At 46.2% G+C, this 18,488-nt stretch overlaps 1 protein-coding gene across 44 annotated transcripts in view; it reads left to right on the top strand.

Annotated features, from left to right (window-relative positions):
• The first annotated feature begins 2,999 nt into the window (after positions 1–2,999).
• Positions 3,000–18,488, top strand: part of Tcf7l2 (transcription factor 7 like 2) — a 202,743-nt gene continuing 187,254 nt past the window's right edge. For 24 of the 44 annotated variants that reach the window (XM_090345838.1, XM_090345832.1, XM_090345829.1 and 21 more), the window contains exons 1-4: positions 3,000–3,188; positions 3,481–3,547; positions 3,762–3,886; positions 16,238–16,306. In XM_090345838.1, the coding sequence (XP_090201964.1) occupies positions 3,000–3,188; positions 3,481–3,547; positions 3,762–3,886; positions 16,238–16,306 (450 nt within the window). The remainder of the gene's footprint in view (positions 3,189–3,480; positions 3,548–3,761; positions 3,887–16,237; positions 16,307–18,488) is intronic. The other 20 variants (XM_090345847.1, XM_090345841.1, XM_090345839.1 and 17 more) reach the window with 1 other exon arrangement.

The raw sequence follows: 18,488 nt of genomic DNA, 5'->3' as shown, positions 1-18,488 counted from the left end.
CAGGTTTGATTAAAAAACAAAAAATCCACTGTTACAGGACAAAAGCGCCATAAAATTAAATTACTGTAAATGTGTTCCAGCTTCGTAAAACAAAAACAAAAACAAAAACAACTGTGTATAGGCCTTAGGAAAATCCCACATAGGATATAGACAAACTCAAGCAAAACAAGTACCGGGTGATAATTAACAAGTGTGCAGAACTACAGTCATTTGGCCAACTGTGGAAATCTAAAGGGAATCAGGTGAAAAAGATCTAAAAAAAGAAAACTGTTAAATCCATTTGTACATGGACTTAACAGTGAAGCAGTTCATTCTTCATGTTTTTACTTGGTATCTTGAAATAATCCCCTTTCCATTTTAGTTCTCCCTCTCAGACATTGCACCTGTCTTATTTATTTATGAAGTTTGAAGGTTAGTCCTACCTGCTGAGATTAATTAGCCCTGTGCTTTGTATCCTATGCAATCTTGTCTGATTAAATGTACACATTTGCTTTGCTTCTTTTCTGTCTCCTACTTACTCTACTTCTAATTTTCTGACAAATATTTAATTTGGGAGTGTAACAGTGATTTTTTTCTTGCCTCCCCTCATTCACTTGTGTGTGTGTGTGTGTGTGTGTGCTGGGGCTCAAACTCAGGAACTGGGCATTGCCCCTTAACTTTTTCTGCACAAGGTTGGCATTCTACTACTTGAGCTACAGTTCCACTTCTAGCTTTCTTGTTGGCTAACTGGAGAAAGAGTCTCACAGTCTAAGCTTGAACTGTGATCTTCAGATCTCAACCTCCTGAGTTTCTAGAATTATAGATGTGAGCCACAGGTGCCTGGCTTCTCGTGACTCATTTTTATCTTACCTGCATCTTGCTCTTTCCTGTGTAAATGGAGTTGTGATTTTTCCCCCCTCAGTGCTGGGGAATTCATTGGCCTTGTCAGTCTTGGTATCCTTATTTTCAGTAATCTTCTTTGAAGACCTTAGCCTATAAAACAGTTTTGCTATACTCCAACTGTCTAAATATTACATGATAAATCTGCTTTTCTTTTGGAAAGCTAGACTGCTGGACCAGCTTAAAAAACGAGCGAGATTTTTTAGGAAAGGGTGGGATAATTTACAGTATGGACTCCAGACCAAGCTGTCTCCTTCCTAATAAGCGATTTAATAATTACTATTGATTCTTTTTTTTTTCTGGTTGTTTTTATTCTCTTAAAGTTGCAGTTTCCAGTCTCTTTCTCATTGGATATTTACAAGAAAACAAATGGTCTGGCTCCATCCTTTAGGAACACTGTGTTTTCGGAGCTGGGCTTTTGTCCTTTTAACATAATTTGTTTTCCCCATTTTTGCAGCCAATCCATCTGCTTCCCTAGGGGTGCATGAGGATGGACAAAATACCTGTCTCAAACTCCAGGTTTCCCCAGCTCCTCCCTGAGGTCTTCCAGCCTGGGTTTGGTTAGCAGTCTCCTGCCAGGGTCATCTCCCTCCTGATTCTCTGGTCGGGGTCAGTGTTGGGGGATTTCATTTCAGATCCCCCCCCCACCCCGGGAGAAAGGCCCCAGCCACTCACATCACAGGGCTGGGCGAACTTTCAGTTTTATTTTCCCTGGCGCTGTTAACGCCCAAACTTTTCACCTCCAAAGTCCGAAAGGGCTTCGAATCCTAGATCACTTCCTACCACCTCCAAGGTCAGTTTAAACACACACACACACACACACACACACACGCGCGCGCGCGCGCGCGCGCACGTATTATTTTTACTCAAGGATCTTTCCAATGGCCCTGGCAACCCCAGGTTTTTTTTTTTTTTTCGGATAAGAAAATCATCTTGGCATTTTTATCCTACATAGAACGACACGACTCCCCATCACTGAGCACAGACGGGGAGGGGGCCCGGGAGGACCCTTCCCTGGTCTCTTCCCTGCAGATGCCCAGAAACTTTGCCCAGCCGCCCCAGCGCAGGGGGCGCCGCTGCGGCCCCCTCGCCCTCCGGTGCCACGTCCCGCCTCGGGGTGGCAGATCTCGCCTCGGGATGAACCGCTTGGCATCCCCAACCCCGCTTCCCGGAGACTTATTTCTGTTTCCAAAGTGCACTTTTCCCGGGCCTCTCCCCATCCCCGCCCCCCAAGTGGGCTTTCCTTCCGCCTCGCAGGGCTCAGATTCCCGACTCGGTCGCCACCCCTTTTCCCCTCCTCTCCCACCCCGCATTGTCTTTCGGAAACCGCCCCCCTCCCGGAGCGAGTCCCGCACTCGGGCCCGACTCCCGGCGCGCGCGCCGAGCGCAGGCCGCCTCCCCCCTCCCCCGCGCGCGCCTCCCGCGCCCCCTTCCCCGCCCGCCCGCCTCCCTCCCTCCCTCTCCCCGCGCCCGAAAGGATCATTGTTGGCCACCCCCGCCCCGCCCACCCCGGCTGTTTATTTATGCACACGTCACCGGCCCGGCCCCGCCCCCGGCATCTCATTAAGGCGAGTGTGTTCCTCTCGCCCTGTCAATAATCTCCGCTCCCAGACTACTCCGTTCCTCCGGATTTCGATCCCCCTTTTTCTATCTGTCAATCAGCGCCGCCTTTGAACTGAAAAGCTCTCAGTCTAACTTCAACTCACTCAAATCCGAGCGGCACGAGCTCCTCCTGTATCTTCGGCTTCCCCCCCCTGCTCTTTATATCTGACTTCTTGTTGTTTGGTGTTTTTTTTTTTCCTTAACCCCCCTTTTTATTTATTATTTTTTTTGCACATTGATCGGATCCTTGGGAACGAGAGAAAACAAGAAATCCAAACTCACGCGTGCAGAAGATCTCCCCCCTTCCCCTCCCCTCCTCCCTCTTTTCCCCTCCCCAGGAGAGAAAGACCCCAAAGCAGGAAAAAAAAAAAAGTTCACCTTGGACTCGTCTTTTTCTTGCAATATTTTTTTTTGTGGGGGGTAAATCAAAACTTTTTTTGGGGGGTGATTTATTATTATTTTTTGGCTTTTCTTCCTTCATTTTTCTTCCAAAATTGCTGCTGGTGGGTGAAAAAAAAATGCCGCAGCTGAACGGCGGTGGAGGAGATGACCTAGGCGCCAACGACGAACTGATTTCCTTCAAAGACGAGGGCGAGCAGGAGGAGAAGAGCTCGGAAAACTCCTCGGCGGAGAGGGATTTAGCTGATGTCAAGTCGTCTCTAGTCAATGAATCAGAAACGAATCAAAACAGCTCCTCCGATTCCGAGGTAGGAAGAGCCCCTCGGGCTGCCGGGGTTTTGATCTCTTCCCTGGGTCTGGCAAACGTGGCTGGAAGGCGAGGAGTCCAGGCTCGGGGGGCGGCGGGCGCCGCAAGCGGGGCCGGGCGGGCGGGCGGGCGGCGAGTGCGTGCGGGGCCACGGCTGGAAAAAAAAACAACAAAACACAACAAAAACCCAAACTTGTAACTCTGTTTTTCTGCCCCCCCTCCACCCCCGCCACCTTGTCCCCCCCCACCTCGGCGTGGCGTTTGCCCCTCGCCCCCTCTACCCCTCCGGGAAGGCGGAAAGACGGCCTCCACCTCGATCCGAAAGTTTCCGAGATAAATCCCGGGAAAGTTTGGAAGAAGGTGAGTAGACCCCCCGTGCGCCCCCGGCTGCCCCAGCTGCGCCCCCGGGGCGGCTGCGTGCGCCCCAGGCCTCCCGCGCCCCCGGCTCGGTCCGGTCCCGGGCCGGCTGGGCCGGGGCGCGCGGGCCCCGGGGGCCACTTTTCTAAAAAAGTTTCTCCTGCTCTCTCCCGCTCCGCGCGGCCGCCGCCGTCCCCTCGCCGCCCCGCCATGTTAGCGGCCAAGAGGCAAGATGGAGGGCTCTTTAAGGGGCCACCGTATCCCGGCTACCCCTTCATCATGATCCCCGACCTGACGAGCCCCTACCTCCCCAACGGATCGCTCTCACCCACCGCCCGAACCGTAAGTGCCAGTGCGCGCGGCCCCCGCCCGCTGCCCGCCAGCCCGCCCGGCCCCGCATGCGGCCCCTGCCCTGCCCCCTCCCCTCCCCTCCCCGCCTCCCCCCTCCCCCGCCTCCCCTCCCCCGCTCGTGGCCCAGGCCGCCCGAAACTCTCCAAACTTTTCTGCCTTTTGTGGACTGGATGTGTTTGCACTTCGCCATGTTCTTGCTTTCAGTTTGCTGCCTCGCGATGTTGGGGAGCCCTTTCTTTCCAAGCTGGGGCTTGGCCGGGGAGGCTCGGGGAGGGAAATCAGAAGCACTTATTTATGTATTTATTTCGTTTTTAAAACCGCCCCTCTTCACCCCTAGGGCGCTCTGATTCCCCCTCCCTCTTCGGCGGTGTTGTTTGTTTCTTCATCCTGGGAAAGAGGACTGTGTGGCTCTTTCTTTTCTCCCTCGCTCCCTCTCTCCTCTCTCTCTCGCTCTCTCTCTCTTTGGCTTCCCTCTTCTGTGGCGTCTTGGGCTCTCCCCGGTTAACCCCTTGGCTGCCGCCGCCCGGCCCAGCACGGCTGCTTGCGCCCGGAGCGCGGGACGGCGTGTGTGCCTTTTCCTGCGGGCGTTGTTGCGCTGCGGAGCCGGCGAGCGCGCGGAGCCCGGGGCCCGGGCCCGGCGGGCGCCTCGGCGGTGTCTTTCTCGGGGCGGTTATTTGTTTAGCTTTCTCGGGGCGATCCCTGGCTCCCGGCCGTTCTTCTTCCTCCCCACCGCTGGAAGGTCACACTTCCCAGGCGGGTCCCGCCGCAAACTTGGGAGCTCTGAGCGCCCTTTTCTTTGGCCACCAGGCCAGGCCGCGAGCGCCTAGGGCGCTTGGACGGACTCGGCGGGCCGGCGTGCGGGTGGGGAGCCCCCCCGGGTCGAGGTTCCTGATCTGTGACCGAGCGGGGGGGGGGGGTGGCCTCCTCGGAGCGGACTTGATGCTTTTCTAGCGAACTTGGGTGCCGCCGGCTCTGCTTTCACCCGTTTCCGAGAAGGCTCTCCATGGGCCCTTAGGGGGCCGGAGATCTGAATGTGCAGGCTCAGGCCCGGGGGGCTTAGGAGGCCACGATGTCTTTCTTTCCTTACAAGGGAGTGGGGTCACCAGCCACCCAACTTAGGGGGGCTCCGGGGTAGTGCAGGGAGCGAGGGCTCCTGAGCCGCTTTCTGCAGCGGTGCGTCCGGTCCGGCGCGCTGACATTTGTGCTCGCAGGTCTTTTCCCTCCTTCCACGGGCCTGTGCCCCCTGCCCTCACCTAGAACCCCCCCCTTCTTTCATCCACTGCCCCTCCAAAGCCTGGATTTACCGATATATGGAGAGGCAAAGTGCGATTGCGTCCAGCGTCTCCAGCTTGTCATTTTTTCCTTCGTGTCTGGTTGATCCCCTATTTACACACACTACTTTGGGGTTTTTCTTTTCTTCCTCCCCCCCCCCTTTTTTTTGGTAACCCTAGGTGGCAGTTGGAAATAATACATCCACTGTTCGCTATAGTGGACTCAGGGCTCATAGCCCAGGGTTTGCCGGCTGGAGTCGATCCGATCTAACAAGTGTTTTAAGCATTAAAATATTAACTATCAGGTTTGACTTGTTTTTTTTTTTTTTTCCCCTTTCTTTCCTCCTCCTCCTCCACCTCCTTCCCCTCCTCCTTCTTTTGGTCCTAGCAAAATGGCAAGGGCATGTTAGCCGGGACATTTTTTTTTTTAATGACTCGCAAAGAGAAATAATTACCCTCCCCGCCTCCAGTCCCCTGAACCCAGACCCAGGCTACTGCATGCCTGGGAAATCCGGTGAAGAGGGAGGTTCAGCCTGACCCTCCTCCTTGCAGGGCCCAGGCTTTCATGCTGCAGGAGGGGCCCTGCTCTGGGCTGCAGGGGACGCAGAGTTTGGTTATTGGTTTTGTTTTTCTTTCGAACTTGCGGGCATCTTACAAGGGATTCTAGCTCCAAATCCGAGTGTTCAGTGTACTGAGGAAACCGAGCTAAGCAGCATTCCAAAGTAATCCTGGGAATTCTTCCTCTCTCCCCTCGGATGGAAACCACCTCACGACGGTGTTAAACTCCACGTAGCTATCTGAATATTGAGCTTTGGTGGCAGGCTTCTTAGCTTTCTTGGTTCTTTTTCACTCCAGGTCTGTGACTGTTTGGCAGTCATTGCCTAAACTTGAACAGTTGTGTTGTGCTGTAATTAGGAAGCCGGGAAATTGTTAAAGGCAAATAAATGATTTCCTGGTGAGAAAAGGAAGACTCCCAATGCTCAGTTCCCTCTGTGGGCATTATAAGGGTAGCCGGGCGTCTAGTTATTTTAATTGTGGACATAGCGGGTGGCCTTGTGCTGTGACATCAGACTGAGTCTGAGGAGACATTTCTAAACTCAGTAGGCAATTTTAGTATTTGCATGTCAAACATCTGTAGACATCTTTGCACACTGCCTCTTCCTCCTTCCTTTCTGTTTTCCCGGGTTAGATGATGCACTCTGGAATTAAAGTTATTTATTTAGGCTGGCAAGCAGGGCATTGGCTAAGGGGAGCTTTGACCTGCTGTGTCCTGTTCCATCCCAGGGCCAGCTTGCAATTCCAGATTTGATTCAGCTTCTGGAGGAATCCATAAGCAGGATAGGGGTCATTCCGTGCTCCTCTGAAATTCTTCATGGTTTATGGGGGGTGGTTTTTGAGGTCAAGGTGCATTGACAAATTAGCGGCATCCTTGCTGGAAGAGAATTCCTGTTCCTCCTTGCTGAGTGGATTTTGTTGTTGTTGTTGTTGCTTAATTTGTTTCGTTTTCTGTCTCTTATGAGCGTACCTGTAAAAGAGCTGCATCCTTTAAAAACCAAACTCTCTGGAACTCTTGATTTCTGCTTCTCTACTTAAGAATGTAAAGAATTAAGGGGTATCATTAAATGGGCTTATGCTGAATAATACATTATCTCAAGAATAATGCTTTAATTGCTGGAGACGCCAGAAAGCTTTGGTAGTAATAATTTTATTTTAACACGACAAAGATTTCCACATAACCTTAATTTAGCCTTTGATACAGTAATAGGAATGGCTTTTAAAAAGAAAGATCCACATTCAAAGAGGCATTAAGGAGAGATCTAGTTAAGTCGATGGGAAGGGTTCAGACTGCAAATATTAGAATTGTTACATGGGTATACAAAAGATTAGAATACTGTTACCTCATTTGAGTTGATTGGAAGAGAAAGAGTAGTTTTACGTTTCTTTTTTCCTCCCTTTCCTGACAAACAAGAAATAGATTGTCCCTACAGTGATGAAAATTCCAGTTAGGTTTGAAATTTCTTTTTAAGGATTCGGTTGGTATTAGCATTCTCAGCTCTCTTATCCAAAGTTATTTGCTTTTCAACTGAGCTGTTTGCTACTATGCTGCACAGATAAATAAGCAGCATCTTGAATTCATTTTTGAACTTGGAATCCGAGAGGGGCCTATTCATTGGGGTTTTATTTAACTGGGCAACTTCTTTTTCTTGCTTGTGGAAAACAACATAATCCTTTGTAATACAAAAGATTGAGACCTCGGGAGTTCGAAGGGTTAATGTTGGTCCTTCCCAGTTGTCTTCCCACCCCCCACCTTCACCCCTGATTGTTTTGACAACACTTTTCAAAGTGTGACATTCCAAGCCCCTCCATAACAATGTAATATTACTGTAATTACACAGGTCATTACATTTTAAATAGAGAACAATAAAATGCTTATCGCCCTGAAAAAGAACAGGTGTTCTTGCCTTTCTTTGGTATTTATGCTAATTGTTTTTCATCTCCTTCAGAAATATTTATGGCGAACATGTTTAGATTTCAATCTCAATGCAACAGTATTAATTCCATGCTAATCTTTATAGGTTGGGGTTTAATGTCTGCAGTATGGATTATGGGCTCAACAGTCACCCAAGAAGTCATATTTTAATAATTACAATTTAATATGCTAGCACTTGCCAATTTGTGGGGATTGCAGAAACCCTCCCCCCAACTCCCATCCCCCCCAAAAAAAACTACTTAGCAGTTAGAAGCCTAAAGTGCTAATGTAAAAGTTTTGTTTGTTTGTTTGTTTAACTTTTTACTACTTAGAGGAAGAAGCTTTGACTGTTGCCACACATCTCTAGGGAGGAAAGATTTTTTTCCTTCCCGCCTAGGAGATTTCCCACCTTGATTTTAATTTTTCTGATAGGGATTTCGTTTAGAGTCACTGGTAGAAGTTGAGTTAGCTTTCTGTTTCTTAGCAAGCTGTGAAAAGTTACAGGAGGGTTTCTGGGAGCTTTGTACATCAAGAATGCAATTCTGTTAGTCCTGCAGATTCTTTGCAGTTCTGTACAACACACACACACACACACACACACACACACACACACACACACACACACACACACCCCTACAATAAAACTTGCTTTAGAAAACTAGCATTTTCATAGTTGTACCAACTTGTGCTTTTTAAGATATCAGTAGATGTCTTTCCAAGATCTGAATGCCTTCTCCCATCACACAGGGTACCAAGCCGTGTGCAAAAAGTGCCTAGACTTCTCAGTTAAGAAATCCTCCTGTAAGTTTCCTTACACACACACACCCTGGGTAACTGAGAAGGTAGCTGTGAGGATTTTGGCATTTTGTCAGATGTTTCTCGAAACAGCTCCGTCCCAGCCCGAATCACATGAAAAAAAAATGCCTAGTGGAGAAAGGACAGCTGCAGATTTTTGTGTGGACGCATGTTTCTCGACCATGACTAAAACTCCTAGGACCTTTCCTCCAGCTGTCTGGAAGTTATGTGGAAGTTGGTTTATTGGCAGTTAAGCATGAGACAACCTGGCTTTAGCAAATGCTGTCTCTGACACAGGAAGTACATGACAGGCAGGGGGGAAATCATGGAGTTGATAAATAAATAAGCACTTTCCAGGGAGGTAGATGCAAGCTTTCTGAGTCTGTGTAATAGAATTGGATAATATCTTTGACTGTCTTTGTGATACTTTGGAGATGGCATATTTTCAATATTTTAAAAAGGAAGGAATGAATCAGTCTTCAGTGTTTTATTTTTGAAGTGTGTATGTGAGAGAGAGGCAGAGACAGAGACAGAGACAGAGAGACAGAGAGAGGTGGATGTCTGAGTTTCTTCAGGGGAGTGGATATTAGCCAGCATGTAAGTAAATCTTCAACTTGGACTTCTAATTGAGCCCATTTGTGAAGGAAATGGTTAATTTTACAACCAAAGGCAAACTTGCACCTCGACAGGTCTGCTGAAAGAAACGCACCCCCGTCCTTTGCTGGCAGCCTCACTGGGTCATAAATCCACAGGCTTTATTTACAGTCCATAACACTTATGAATGTTAAGATATTTGACGCCACGTTGGCCTTATAATATTCAAGGTCCGCAGACATTGGCAGTGGCTCAGATTTCTCTCACTAATTATAAGCAATGAGGTGTGGGGGGAGATTTGCAAAGACTTCCCTCCCTCTCTTCCAACCCCCACCTTTGCAGTGTGAGTTTACTGAGACAGACACTCCCTCCCCCTTCCTTTGGCAGCTGACCTGTAGTTTTCCTGGAGGCTATTGTTATACACATTTATAAGGAGAACTTTCAGGGGTGGAAATGGGGAGAAGTGCATAAATGCTTTTCTGCTCTGGGTGTTTGTGTTTCCACCCTCCCCCCTTCTTCTGGTCTTCTCTTTTCTCATTCTTAATCCCTTCTCCCCCTTTTTTGGAGACTACTCTTGAGACTACATTGTATGTATTTCTCAGAATACTTACAGAAACTTAATAGGGGAAGACTGTGCTTTAATTTGTATGATAGTCCACGGGGTGAAAGAGAAAATTGTCACACATTACATGGTGCTCTCGTTACTCTGAGGGTTTAAACAAAAAGTGAGGTGGGGTGAGGAGAATTGAGCACAAGTATTTATTAAAGAAGAAAAAAAATGTCCAGGTTTGAGCTGGGGTTAGGAATGACACTTATTGGGGATAAATGTGGAAGAGGAGACAGGAGTAAACAGAAATGGCAGAATAAATACTTGATTAGGAAAGATTAGAGAAGGAGGACATGGGACCAAGCCTGTGTATATGTGTGTGTGTGTGTGTGTGTGCACGCGTGTGCGCGTGTGTGTGCGCGAGTGTGCGCGCACTCCTGTGCACATGGCTTGTTTGAAACTGGGGGCTGAAGTTTCTTTCTGAGGTGCTGGAGTTCTGTGGGAGGGACTCCTGAAAACTATTGCTTTGCTCAGCAGAGATTGGTTCTCATCCTGTCCACACCCCAAGTGTTCCTCTGTCTGCCACCAGCTCTGTTTCTTCTAAGTTACTCTGTGCATTGAGGGGTGGAGAGTCTGACCTGGGCTGTATCTGGTGTGGTCAGGCTGGGAGAGAGTTAAAAGTTCCGTTTTCAAAGTGGGTTGTTCTAGTGTTCGGGTTACAAATGGACCACATAGTGGGGGGGGGGAGGGAAGAGGGAAGGGCAGTTGGGGGAGGGGCAAAGGGGGGTGATTGTTGAGCATCTAGAGAAGCTGATGGCTCTGTTATTGCAGGCTAGATCTTTCCATCCAACTCTTAACTTAAAGACTAGGGCTGAAAGGTTTTATTTTCTAATCAATGGAATGCAGAAACTTACCAGCCCTCAGGGATTGATGTGAATCCCTTAACAGCTCATTACAAAGATGAGGCTGAGGGATCTTTGAACGGGTTATCAGCCCTGGTGTTCATTGGTTTTCCCAGGGTAGGCTTTCTTCCTTAGGCACATCTGATTTCGGTCAGGTAATTCAGCCTGTTATATTTTATTCTTTCTTTCTTTCTTTCCTTTTTTTTTTTTTTGTCACGAAATGGCCTCAGATGGGCGGAAGCCAGTTTGTGGGGGGTGGGGGGGGGAATCCACTGTGCCATCAGCTCCGAAGGAGTTAAGCCGGCTCGCCAAACTTTGACATCATGAAAATAAATTTGAGGCCTGGTAGGCATTAGCATGGCCCAGCACATTTACAGAGCTTAATTAGTACGAACTGTAATTGTTCATGGTCTGCCAGAAGAAGTAATGTTCAGGAAAAGTGGAGTCCCTTTCTTGCAGTGTTCAGTTTGAAACCGATAAATCACTTGCATATTTGTGTAGTGATTCAAATGGAGCTGAGACCTCTCCCATCCCAACATGTGGTAAATTGTAAAGTCAATGAATTGCAGATGTAAGCTACAGTGGATTCTCTAAGAAAATGCAGAATGAATGGGAAAGAATGATGCTATAAATATTTACTGAGCAGATAACTAGATTCCTGCGTGCTGGGCCAATTATGATGTACTAAATATATTAGTAAAATGCTTTAAAAATTGGAGAAGGAATCTGTGTGGGTCTTTGGGTAGGTTGGTTTGTTTTGGAAAGTGAAATAAAAAGGCATTGTGTTATTGTCATGTCAGTTTTATTGAGCCTGAATCACAATGGCAATACCCAAAGAAGGACACATGAAACCCACATTAATGCAAATTAATTCGGTATGAGTTACAGCCCTGTGACTGTTAAGTGGAGAAATGATGGTGTATCATTTTAAGAGTGTTAGTAGTGGAGCAACTTTTAATGAAATATGCTGTGTTAAGAACATGTCTCAGCACTTCAGTGCACACACGTGGGTTTTATTTTTTTCTCTCTCTGCTAAGAAATGTGTTATACAAGAGTAGGAAACTTGATGTGCTTATTTTTCCCCCTAGTTGAAGAACTTTATTTATGTTTTGATGCATAGTTTTTAATCTCACACACTAACCTAGAAATACTCATTGCCATCAGCTGGGTTCACCCTCAACTTTTTTTTTTCTAGAGATTGTATAGCATGAGGCAGAAAAACAACAAATGTTAACGTTCCCCCTTAGACCAGTTGATAAAACTTTCTTGAAGCAATGTACACCCCTCTCCGTTTTTTCCTTCTTAGAGAATTTTGGTCTCAGGCAATGATGCAAGTCAATACTTCTTTCCCCAAATGTGAGTAGGTGGATATGTATGGAAGCTGTAAAACTTAATGATTGGTCTCTGACTCATAGCTGATGGTTTCAGATAGAGGAAAAGGAAAAAAAATAATGAGGGCTAATAGACATAAGGGTAATACATATTGATACAGTGGGAGAGATTGTTCTTGTGTCTACAGACTGAGTTTAGTTGCAGATGGTTTTCTAAAGACAAACCTGGCCTTAGAATGCTGTGCTATGCTACAGATGTTCTGTCTAGATACTTTGTCTTTTCTTCTTTCTCTCTTTTTTGTGCCTAGACTGGGGCTTGAAGGCTGGGCTTGTAGGTCTTGCTTGGCTTTTTCTCAAGGCTGGCATTCTACCACGCCTATACTTTGAGCTTTCTGCTGGTTATGTGGAGATTAGAGTCTCACAGACTGTCTTCCCGGACTGACTGGGAACCTGGATCCTCAGGTCTCAGCCTCCTGTGTAGCTAGGATTACTGGTGTCAGTCCTCAGTGCTCTTCTGGGTGTCCAGGTCTTTACAGGCATGGTTCTGCCTAGGAACTCACTGGTTATCTTGGTTTTGTTTTCCTTCTTGAGAACACCCTTGGCACTTTAAAAAAAATTTAATAAGGACAGTGTGAGGACAAACAGTCCTGGTCAAGAGTTTTATTTCCTAATAAATGCAAAAGGCTTTCCACAAAGAACTAGGAGTGGGGCTATGCATTGAACTACAGTCTGTGGCTTTTTTCTTCTTCAGCTCCCCCCATCCCCACTGAAAATGATGGATAATATAAGCAAAGCTCTTAGATACAGTAATAAATATTTTGTCCTTTAAGCTAATGACCTCAAGAGGCTCATGTAAGGCTAGAGGAAAAGTAGACCAAAAAAATCTCCAACAAAACTTAAGAAAACCAAAACCTCTTAGGACATGGATCTGTTATTATTAATTTTTAAGTGTACAGAAATGAAAGCCAGGTCATTCATAAAACTGAAAATAAAGTAAGTGCCCTACCTCTTCTTAATTTAGTGGGTGAATTGGCACCAGTGTCTTCATGGCCCTGGAAGTTAACTTCAGGTTGGAAAAACCAACGTTTTTTTGTGTTTTTTTTTGTAGTGACTTGGAACATGAGATTCTTGTGGTTGAAAGAAACAGTTTCCTCTTCCAGTGCTGGATATTTCTGGTGTTCTTCTATCAGGAGCATCAGCTTTCCATTTAGTTATAGAGAGTAGAAATAGAACAGGATATGGTAACCAGGAAAGTGGTTTCATGGTAAAATGAGTGGAGCAAGCTGTGTGCTGAGAACTGTCAAGTCTTCAAGTTCTTCTCTGGATGAAGGAGGTTTCAGTGGGAGTTGTAGTTAAATGATGAGCCGATGGGCTTGATAAAGCCTGGGAAAGGGAAGTGTCGTGGTGGTGAGTTTCTTGGGAGGGAAGGAATGAAAGTGAAGTCCTGTGGACATCTCTCATGGTGACTTTCCTGGGCATCCACCAGAGAGGGAAGTACATAGCGCATGCCCAGGTTGCTGGATGAGGAAGTGGCCTGCAGACTTAGGTGATCTGTGTGGGGCATCCCAGGAAATGAGTCACGTGGGCACCTGGTTCTTCAACCCAGCCCCATTGTCCCAAATCTTCACTTCCCTTCCATTTCTAAAACCTACGATGCCAGGGGGTCCACCATTCCTTGAGCTTTCCTTCCTTACTGATTTTAGCTCCAGAGACATGATCGTTCCAGTTTAGAGTAGCAAGTTTTTACCGAGTATCTATCTGTATTTTCACCTTTGTCCTAAAAAGCTGGACTATAGATCAATAAGCATATCTTTGCATTTTATAGAGGGGATGCAAAAGCAGTAAAAGAAAAAAAAGTGCATTTCAGAAAAGAGAAGAGATGGAAACTCAAAGGAATAATGAGAAAAACTTTTAAGCCTTCATTGCTGTAGCTGGAGGTAGTAGAGCTTGGAAATTTCTGGGAGACTCAACAGTGTCTGGCTGGAAGTAAAGATCTGATTGAGGCAGAATGAGTTGCTTTTATTGTGCTGTTGGATACCTGAGGGAAGTCTTATTGCCTGGGGTTTGTGTTGTGTGTGCACACGAGTGTGTGATTGAAGGCTTCTCTGTTAGCAGAGTGTTCAGAAACTTGCAGCTGCACTTTCTGTATCTTTTTTTTTTTTTTTTTTTGCTGTGTTGTTGGTGCTATTTGGTGATGGTGAAAGCAAGGATTAAGAATAGAACTGGACAAGTGAGAATTGAGTTTGGCTTAGCTATAGTTGTATTATTTATTAATTGATTCATAAGACTATGACTGTATGAAATTATTTTCCATGACAGTATCCTTAGCTATCAGGTGTCCATTCTGTTTTAATTGACAACATAAGATTCCTGTGGTTACCCGGAGGACAGACTGCCAAGGGCTCCACGGGGTTTGTGGGAAGAAAAGCTTGGAAAAGTTTCCATTAAGCAGTGAATCAGGCAATTGGAAAAGAAGAGACTAAAACAAAGCTTGGGGCTGAAAAGAGAAGAGACAAGTTGTTAGTGTCGCGGTTCAGCTCTGGAACAGCACCTCCTCTCACACCAGAGAGCTGCTCTCTGGCCAAGAATTCCACGCTTGCAGAGAGACCTGTCCCAGGCACAAAAGTTGTTTCAAGGCCCTGAGGAATTGTCACCCTGATGAGGGCCTTCTCTTGCTTTCTGACTGGCAGTTTTTACAAAGAAGGGCGAGGGGACAAAGAGCTGACAAATTTGTCTTATTCAGTGATTCACTTTGGATGGACTGCCTCTACTCTAAGTGGGTGGGGGCTGGTGTGTGTGTGTGTGTGTGTGTGTGAATGTAGGAGTGGGGAGTGGGCTGTGTACAGGGGTGAGGAGGGTGAGGGGGTTTTGCACTAGCTTTTGCTTCCTGTTTCAGGTTTTGCTTCCTGTTGACAGGTTGACATATATGTGTGTATATATACATACATATACATGTTTTATAGAGATATACACACACATATATAATATCTACCTCAATTGCTCATCCTCTTAATTCTGATGGATCTGTTTTGATATATACATAACATGCGTATATGTGTATATAGTCTTTGTTAGTTTGGAAGAGATAAAATGGTCTCAGAACCTTCTGTATCCTGAAATGAGTACAGCTTCATCTCAGGAAGGGGATATATTTTGATTTTTTTTTTAATTGACCAGTACTGATGTGTGTCTATAGGACTTTTTAAAAAATTATTTTTGAAAAGACAAACTGGGGTTGGTTGAGACACTTTCAAAGAGAGTGAACACATTGGCTCTGAATCTCCCTTGAAGGCCAAATGATGATTTTGTTTCTGGTGACAGGGGAGTCTCGGGCAGTGCTCACTGGCAGTGGTCACAGCCCCTTCGTCTTCATAGCAGTAGTTTGTGGTACTGCTGGGTATGTGGAAGTGGAACTAATTTGCCCTCTGGGGGATGAGAGGTGGGGTCAGGTAGGGTACTGTCTGATTGCTTTTCTAGAAACATTACGACTTCATTTCCAGATAACTGCTGAGATTCTTGAGTGAGTTGTTCATACACAAAATCAGCAGGTGGCATTTGTTTTTCTAGTCGGTCGGATCTCAGGATTAAGAAGTGCTCTTTGGGGAAACAAGCATTTAGTGAGGGATCTTGGTATTCCTCTTATTTGGGGGCTGTTCCCTTCTGTGATGGGTGGTCTTGTAGAGGTAATGATGAGAAAGGCACGGGTGAGGAGACTTTGCCTTGAGCTAGGGAGAGGCTGAGTAAGCCTGTGACTTAGCAAGGAGTGGTTCTTCACATGCTGGTGGCTGGCTCTTGGGCAATTCTTGACGCCTTTTGGGGAAGTGTGGATTACTAGAATGCGGGTTCAGGGACCTCCTGGGCTCCAGCTTAGTCATTGTGAAAGAATGTATAAGGCATTGGGTGGCCTCTCTACATTCTGTCGGACACATTTGTTTCCCCAGAAATAGATTTGTGTTGGAGAGCCCAGACCTTGTTAGTAGAACTAGGAGGAGAGGGAGACTTAGATTTTCTGCAATCTGGGGCTTCTCACAATTCTTCCTCTCTGTCTCTACTCTCACCTTTGTGTTGCAACTCTGATGACTTCTTGCTGCCCCGTTAGTGTTTCCTCAGCCTTTTGCTCAGCATACTGGCTTCCTTTATGTTTAGTGGGCATCAGTCTTCTCTTTTCATGTCATTGAGTCTCATTCCTGTCCCTCCCTCCCCTTACTTGCTTACTGAATTGATGCTTTATTTTATTTATTATTTTTTGAAAAAGCTTAGCTTGGTTTGATCATCTTATCCATAGCAACAAATAAAAAGTACACAGGTCTTGATTGAATGCCAAGGCTGCAGATTAATCTAGGGAGGTTTGTCTGCTATTCATAAACTGCTTAAGATGTTTTCTTGTAGTTGTGACATCAGCAGAACGCTTTGATTTGGTTTTTTCCTACAGCTCCATTTTCAGTCCGGCAGCACACATTACTCTGCGTACAAAACGATTGAACACCAGATTGCAATTCAGGTAGGAACCTGCAAGAGATTCTGAAGTTTGATTTATCAATGTGTAGGTCTCTTGTGTCTTTTATTGTCTGCCCTTCCCTGGCATCCCTGGTGTTGATGATGATGATGATGATGATATGATGATGTTATGATGATGATGGTGGTGATGGTGGTGATGATGGTGGTGGTGATGGTGGTGGCGGCTGAATCACTGGGGGAGGTGTGGAGCAGGAATGATTTAAAGAAGGCTTAAGAAAAGCCTATATAGATGGTTACGAATACCTTGATCAGGCATCATGGCCAGAGCTTGGCTATTGCTTTTGGATTTATTTGGGAGACTCTTGACTTAGAAGGAAAATGTGATGACAAAATGTGAACAGCGAGAATGAAGTGGGGGCAGGGGAGATGGGAATGGAGGCCATGTGACAGCCAAGAGAGTCGTTTCCGGTGGATCAAACTCATGCTAAGTGGTGCTAAGAATATCACTTTTGACCTGATGGCCCTGAAATGTTGGTTTCTCTTGGGCCTATTGACATACGACACTAAAAGTGCTGGAAGGGAAGGGTGACAGATCCCAGCTTCTGATGAGTGTCCTGTTTCCTGCTTGCGTAGTACTTCCATTCTCTTCCATCCAAAGGCTAAACAAATCACAGACTAATGCAGACTAGAGGCTGAACTGAAGCCAACAAAAAGCAATAGTGCTGGGAGACTAATACAATTTTCCTCTTGTCTGCTAGCCTTGTGGGGTTGGGGGTATAGGCACGGGGTATGCATGGTGTAACTGACAGGACCAGAACTTCTCAGTGTTCTGGATTAACCCTTGGTGAGGAGGCTGCTAAAACTGTGGATGGTGGTGTGGAAGTCTGGCTCTTGGTTCTTCCCTTCTTGTATCAGTTTGACAGGGATTTCCACTATCCTACTATTCTCTTTCTTTTCTAGGAAGCTCTTGAGGGACAAGTGTGTGTGTGTGTGTGTGTGTGTGTGTGTGTGTGTGTGTGTGTGTGTATGTATGTGTGGTGTGTATACATGTCTACACACATGTACATTCATTCAATCTTATAGAGCTTTTGTCACAAGGCTTTGCCATTTCAAATTTCTATCTTCCTCCATAAGACTTTGAAATAGCCATTTGCCCCTGGAATTATGTTACTTAGTTAATAAAAAGAAAAGAAAAAAGACTTTGGCCTAGTGGTAGAGTGCTTGCCTAGCATGCACGAAGACCCAGGTTCGATTCCTCGGTACCACATACATAGAAAAAAGCCAGAAGTGGTGCTGAGGCTCAAGAGCTAGAGCTCTAGCCTTGAGAAAGCCCAAGGACAGTGCTCAGGCACTGACCTCAAGCCCAAGACTGGCAAAAAAAAAAAAAAAGAAAAGAAAAGAAAAGAAAAAAGAAAAAATGGGAGGAGAAAAGCATATAGCCGGGTGTTGGTGGCTTCACACCTGTAATCCAACTGGACAGGAAAGTCTGTGGGACTCTTATCTCTAACTGACCACCAGAAAATTGGAAGTGGTACTGTAGCTCAAAGTGGTAGGAGCATTGACCTTGAATGAAAAAGCTCAGGGGCAGCACCCAGGTCCTGATTCAAGCCCCATAACTGATGGGAACCAATCAGGGCTGGGGGCATGGCTCAAGTGGTAGAGCACTTGCCTAGCAAGCAGAAGGGCCTTAAGTTCAAATTCAGGTACAGTTAAAAAAAGAATAAAAAAGAAAATGTGAGTTGTAGACACTGTGGTGGGTTCCTGGTCTTTTTGAGTTGATCTCAAGGCTGTAGTAACTAGTTTAAAAATGTGTTTACCTTTCTGGTTGTTATCTGTTATGTGTTTTAGGGGAAAGAACACCTACTGTCTATTTCCAAGATTGGTATATCTCGTGTGTGTGTGTGTGTGTGTGTGTGTGTGTGTGTGTGTGTGTGTGTGTGTGTTAGGTCGTGAACTTAGAACTGGGCAACTGTCCTTTAGCTTTTTTTTTCCCTTCTCAAGTTACAGCTCTACTTCCAGTTGTTTTATTGGTTAATTAGAGACAAGAGTCTTAGGGACTTTCCTGCCAGGACTGGCTTGGAACTGGTGATCCCAGGTTCCTCAGGAAGCTGAGATCTGAGGATTACAGGCATGAGGCACTTCCTTCCTTGCTGATGAAGGCTTAGTAAGTCTAGCTTTCAGAATAGCCTTTAGACCCAGGCCTTGGTTAGAGACCCAGTGCTGCC

This window comes from Megascapheus bottae, chromosome 15, assembly GCF_031878675.1.
Source record: "Megascapheus bottae isolate mThoBot1 chromosome 15, mThoBot2.hap1, whole genome shotgun sequence".
Taxonomy (NCBI): domain Eukaryota; kingdom Metazoa; phylum Chordata; class Mammalia; order Rodentia; family Geomyidae; genus Megascapheus; species Megascapheus bottae.
This window is presented reverse-complemented; position numbering and strand designations above follow the sequence as displayed.